Source organism: Nicotiana tomentosiformis, chromosome 4 (genome assembly GCF_000390325.3).
Source record: "Nicotiana tomentosiformis chromosome 4, ASM39032v3, whole genome shotgun sequence".
In the NCBI taxonomy this organism is placed as follows: Eukaryota; Viridiplantae; Streptophyta; class Magnoliopsida; order Solanales; family Solanaceae; genus Nicotiana; species Nicotiana tomentosiformis.
Window position 1 is genome coordinate 104,861,299 of NC_090815.1, and position 6,000 is coordinate 104,867,298.

The window sequence follows — 6,000 nt, forward strand, 5'->3', positions numbered from 1 at the left end:
CGGAATGACCAAAATGAAGTTGAAAGATACAAGGCTCGCCTTATCGCACAAGGATTCTCACAACGACCTGGAGTCGATTATGAAGAAACATATTCATCCGTTATGGATGCCATAACATTTCGATATCTCATCAGTTTAGCCTTACGTGAAAGGCTTGAAATACATATGATGGATGTGGTTACAACTTATCTGTACGGGTCACTTGATAATGAGATTTACATGAAAATCCCCGAAAGATTTAAAATGCCTGAAGCATATTCGAAATCTCGAAAAATATATTCAATCAGATTACAAAGATCTTTGTATGATTTAAAGCAATCTGGGCGCATGTGGTATAATCACCTTAGTGACTATTTACTGAAAGAGGGTTTCATAAATGATGTTATTTGTTCATGTATTTTTATAAAGAAGATGGCATTAGAATTTGTTATGCTTGCTGTTTATGTTGATGACATAAATCTTGTTGGAACTCTAGAAGAGCTCCAAAAGGCAATTGAATATCTTAAGAAAGAATTTGAGATGAAAGATCTTGGAAAGACAAAATTTTGTCTTGGACTGCAAATTGAACATTTAGCAAATAGGATCTTTATGCATCAATCTGCCTATACATAAAGGGTCTTAAAACGCTTTTACATGGACAAAGCGCACCCATTGAGTACACCAATGGTTGTTCGATAACTTGAAGTGAATAAGGACCCGTTCCGACCTCCAGAAGAGGATGATGGACTCCTTGGTCCTGAAACACCCTATCTCAGTGCAATTGGTGCACTTATGTATCTTACTAATGCTACAAGGCCTGACATAGCATTTTCTGTTAATTTATTAGCAAGATATAGCTCTTCTCTTACTCGGAGACATTGGAATGGGATTAAGCATATTTTGCGATATTTAAAGGGAACTCTTGATATGGGTTTGTTTCATGCTAACAAAGGTAGTGCAGATCTTGTTGGTTATGCAGATGCAAGTTATTTATCTGATCCCCATAAAGCTTGATCTCAAACCGAGTACGTGTTTACATGTGGAGGTACTGTCATATCATGGTGCTCCACAAAGCAGTCAATTGTTGCTCCTTCTTCAAATTATGCTGAGATAATAGTTATTCATGAAGCAAGTAGGGAATGCGTATGGTTGAGATCAGTGATTCATTTTATTCAAGAAAAATGTGGTTTGGAGTGTGATAAAAGATCCACAATTTTATACGAAGACAATGCTGCATGCATAGCCCAATTGAAGGGAAGATTTATAAAAGGAGATAGAACGAAGCACATTTCACCAAAATTATTCTACACACATGATCTTCAGAAAAATGGTGACATTGATGTGCAACAAATTCGTTCAAGTGACAATCCGACAGATTTATTCACTAAATCTTTGTCAACTTCAACTTTTGAGAAGATGGTATACAGGATTGGAATGCGGAGACTCAAATATTTGAAATAAGGTTTTCATCAGGGGGAGTAAAATACGCGATGTATTTTTTTTTTCCTTACTAAGGTTTTTTCCCACAGGGTTTTCCTTATAAGGTTTTTAATGAGGCAGCTAGAAATGCGTATTACTAAATATGTATACTCTTTTTCCTTCACTAGGTTTTTCCCAGTAAGGTTTTAACGAGGCACAATACCTTTTAATGAACATCCAAGGGGGAGTGTTATGAAAATAATTATATTGTGGATGTCCATTTATTACTCCGCTATAGATAATCTTCCTGAAGAAGATTATCCATTTAGTACTCTGTTGAAGTTTATCTACAAACAGCTGATGCAGGCAGGTTGCAAGCAGCTCAATGAGATAATTTACAGCAATTTCTTATTAAACAGGCAGGTTGCAAGCAGCTCAATGAGACATCTTACAAGCAGCTAAAGAAAAGTCTTGTAGCTACTTCCTTTCTTCTTTAAATAGAGGAGTTTTCAGTCCATTATGTATATAAGTTTGAAGTTTGAATAGTATATCAGTTTCTCTCTATAATTGTCTTTACTTTACAGTTTTTATTTTATAACAGATTGCACATTTTAATTCAATTTCAACGTCTGATATGTGATAATATTTTTTTGAGTGTGGTTAATTTAACATTAATAACCATTTTCCTCTTTAGAGATCAGCCATATCATTTTCGTCATTAGTACTCTAAGAATCTTGACAAGGACCATAGAAGGCGGATTCCTAAGTATAAAATAATTTGTTAACTGCGAAGAATTTAATGCAAGGTTGACGAAACGAGAAATAAGTAGCAAAAACAATGAAGCTAACGCAAAACATGGCTCAAGTTCTGAATTAAAAGTATTTACCGAGCATACATCCGTAAGTTGTTATAGTATAGATTAACTTCCAATCTCGAGACTAGTTTGCTCCTAAAAGCCAGAAAAATAGTCTTATGTTGCTTCTCTTTGCCAGTTAAAAAGATTCATATCGAGCAAAACTCATGAAAATGGAGCATCATTTGAAGTTGTGCACTCGGAGCAAGAACAAATGTTTAACCACAAAATTCATCAGCATCTTCTTTTTCTCCGTGTTTCTTGTTGTCATCCTTTTCCATATCCAGTATTCATCTCCTTTTGATTTCTCCTTATCAGCAAGGTCTCAAAGATGTGCTTTTCATTCCCAAGAGAATTACTCTGATGTCAAGGAAACCATGACGGCGAAAGCTCAAAGACTCTATCACTTTCCTCCCCCTTCAGGTCCTTAGATTTAGAGAAACAGCCACAACTGGCCACACATGGTTTATGAGCTCTTTGAACGATACACGCGAGGAAAATGAAGCAGAACACTTGTATTTCCCTTCCAAGGCATCCAAAGGACGGCTTCTTTGCTTTAAGGGACGGGATACTAAGGATAGCACAAAGAATTCATATGCTTTGGCATGGCGAGAAAGTCTTCCCGACTCTGCTATTCTATTGGAAGGCTTAACATTCGTATCCTACACATATTACGACCACCAAAATCTGTGGCATGGATTATCTGCAGTGGCTCCTTTTGTGAGATGGTCAATGAAATATAAGTGTGTGAAGCCAACAAGATGGGTGTTATTCCACTGGGGAGAACTGAGATTAAGAATGGAGGTCATGGATTCAACAACTTATGCAAGCTAATTTCGGTAAAGTTAAGGTGGAAGGATTTGATAGAGACGTACCTTACTGTTTTGAGAAAGCCGTTGTCATGAGGCATGAGACAAGTCAAATGGGGCAGGAGAATAAGCTGAAGGTATTCAACCTGTTGCGCTGCAAGGCTAGGAGTTACTCTGGCATTAATCCTGCAGGCAAGGGTAGAGAGATTAATGAAAAAGGGTTTTCAATTATAAGACTTACTCTGCTAATGAGAAGAGGTTCACGCTCGTTCAAGAATGCACCTGCTGTAACTGATATATTTGCAAAGGAATGTGCAAGAGTCAAAGGCTGCATTCTGCAAGTAGTTCAGTCAGACGATCTATCTTTCTGCGACCAGGTACACATTTTTCCCTTGCTTCCGTCAGTATTCAGTAATTACCGCAGAAAATATCAATGGAGCAATAGTAACTCACAGTGAAATATACAACTAAAGCTTACCAAGCAACTAATACCAACAAGCTATTCATATTATCCTACTTGCAGTAATTCCAGGCAATCACTGAAATTAACACAAATGTCCTTTATCAGGTGAAAGTGCTCACCAGCACCGATATTGTTGCGTCTCCATATGGAGCACAGTTAACGAATATGCTCTTCATGGACCCCGAGAGCAGCGTGATGGAATTCTATCCAAAAGGATGGTTAGAGTATGCTGGCTCAGGCCAATATGCTTACCATTGGATGGCAAATCAATCAGGGATGAAACATCAGGGTGCATGGTGGGATCCAATGGGAAAGGAGTGTCCATCCCCCAAAGATCGTCTGCAGTGCTTTCTTTTTCATAAAGATGGCATGGTTGGACATAACGAGACCTATTTTACCGAATGGGTTAGAAGAGTCATCGATCATGTTAAGCTAATCAAGCTGGAGCAAGCAAACCAGCAACAACATGATTCAAAAGCATGTATATGCTAGCCTACTGTTGAAGTATTCAATAGCGCCATTAACAGTAGACTTTGTAAGAGTTAGAATCAAATGTGTAAACTGATTTGCTAGAAATCATTATTTGCAAACAAGCTCTTGTTTTAACAGATGAACTATAGAGCATCCTTCATTGCAAAATAATCACTTTTTTCCTAGGTAAGCACACAGTAATCATTGTCATATAGCAAGTATCACAAAGAAGATACAAGTGAAAAAGAAAAAGGATGAACTAATAGCAACCCTCAGTGCTTCTACAAATTAGGAAAGTTTACATAAGACTAATATTCAGAGTTCTACAGTTGCAACATTGCTTCCCCCAATCCTTAAAAAACAACCACTGTTTAGCTTTTGTATGATGTTTTCTGTGTGGTTCTCTCATTTTTATCAAAACGTACACCAGGAAATAGCAAAACAGCACAAAAAGATAGGATTGCTCTTACCCCCGTGAAAACTTGGGCAACAAGTAGATCACAAAAAAGCAAAATAGTGGAAAACGTACCACATGCATCATATGGTTTGATCCTTCCAGGATGATGCTCCTGCTCAACCGTCTCGTGTTCTTCTTCACCCCTGCTTGAGCTTTGATCAATGTAATTTGCTGTGACATTAGGAAAGTATAAATGCTTAAGGAAATAGGAAAGTCATGTAACTTACTAGTAAGAATGTTTCAATATTCAATAAAATAAGCATACATCATGAGAATTTCATATAGACCGACCAATCAACACGTTTATAAACTTTGTCACACTAACTCTAGAAAGCTTACTCGTTCTAATGGCTTGAAGCAATCTAAAGTTCTCGAGGTTCACTAGAAGGGATAACTCTTAGAAGTACATCATTCAAATTTAAACAGGTTGAATATATACAGTTTGTTGACCAATATCCCCACACTTCAAGAACATAGGAAAAGAAAAAAATGCAATCAAGTTTAGGCTTATAATAGTCAGTTGATGGAATATGGAGATCTAAACAAGGATGTATCATTCAACGCACTAGAGAAGCCATAAGAAAAGCATAGAGCAACAAAGGCATTCAGGCAAGTTGGCAGGGTAGTACCTAAGGAAAGGCAAAAGAAGGCTACAGTACACTCATTTACAAAAGATTTACATTAACAATTGCAATTAAAGAGGGGAGAGAGCAAAAGAAAAAAGAGAGGAGCGAGGAACTAAATGCAGGTTAGCAGTTGCAAATTTTTTCCTCATCAATAAGATTAAATATAATTCTTTTCCCCTTTCTACTAAGTTCTTGATTGTTATCCAGCATTAGGAAAATAAACTCCAAAAAAGATCAATAAAATATAATTTTTTTCTCCCCTTTCTCCCAAGTTCATGGCTGGTATTAGATTGTTATCCAGCAGTAGGGAAACAAACACCAAAAAAGCTATAGCATAAACGCCAAAAAGCACTAAATTCTTAGATCATGTTAGATTGTTATCCAGCATTAAGAGAATAAAAATCAAATATAGTAGTTCTTTTTTCCCTTTCTCCTAAGTTGACGGCTCATGTTAGATTGTTATCCAGCATTAGGAAAATAAACACCAAAATAGCTCTGAGATTAAGAATAGGATCGTGGATCCAATAATTTATGCAAGTGAATTTTGGTGAAGTCAAGGTAGAAGGATTTGATAGAGGAGATGTACCTTACTGTTTTGAGAAAGCCATTGTCACAAGGCATGATCTAGGCCAAATGAGGCAAGACAGTATGCTAAAGGTGTTTTACCTGATGCGCTGCAAGGCTAGGAGTTACTGTGGCCTTAATCCTGCAGACAAAAATTGAGAGACGAGTGAAAGAAGATTTTCAATTATAAGACTTACACTGCTGATAGAGAAGAGGTTCCTACTCGTTCAAGAATGCGACTGCTGTGACTGATATATTTGCAAAGGAATGTGCAAGGGTAGAAGGATGCGTTCTACGTGAAGTTCAGTCAGAAGATTTATCTTTCGGCGACCAGATAAATATGTTCCCCTTTCTATCG

At 37.1% G+C, this 6,000-nt stretch overlaps 1 protein-coding gene across 3 annotated transcripts; it reads right to left on the reverse strand.

Annotated features, from left to right (window-relative positions):
• Positions 1-2,525: 2,525 nt before the first annotated feature.
• Positions 2,526-4,810, reverse strand: LOC138909061 (uncharacterized). Of its 3 annotated transcripts, none has more exons than XR_011415564.1 (4): positions 4,525-4,810; positions 3,344-3,428; positions 3,128-3,247; positions 2,526-3,038 (listed from the first exon to the last, which is right to left on the reverse strand). XR_011415564.1 is itself a non-coding variant. In XM_070200100.1 (4 exons), exons 1-4 carry the CDS (start codon positions 3,698-3,700, stop codon positions 2,924-2,926), a joined length of 345 nt encoding a protein of 114 aa, XP_070056201.1. In that variant the 5' UTR covers positions 3,701-4,516; the 3' UTR covers positions 2,526-2,923. The 3 variants fall into 3 exon arrangements, 1 of the variants encoding a protein (XP_070056201.1); XR_011415563.1 differs by lacking the exon at positions 4,525-4,810 and adding an exon at positions 3,644-4,516; XM_070200100.1 differs by lacking the exon at positions 4,525-4,810 and adding an exon at positions 3,644-4,516 and having other exon boundaries at positions 3,344-3,396.
• Positions 4,811-6,000: the final 1,190 nt, after the last annotated feature.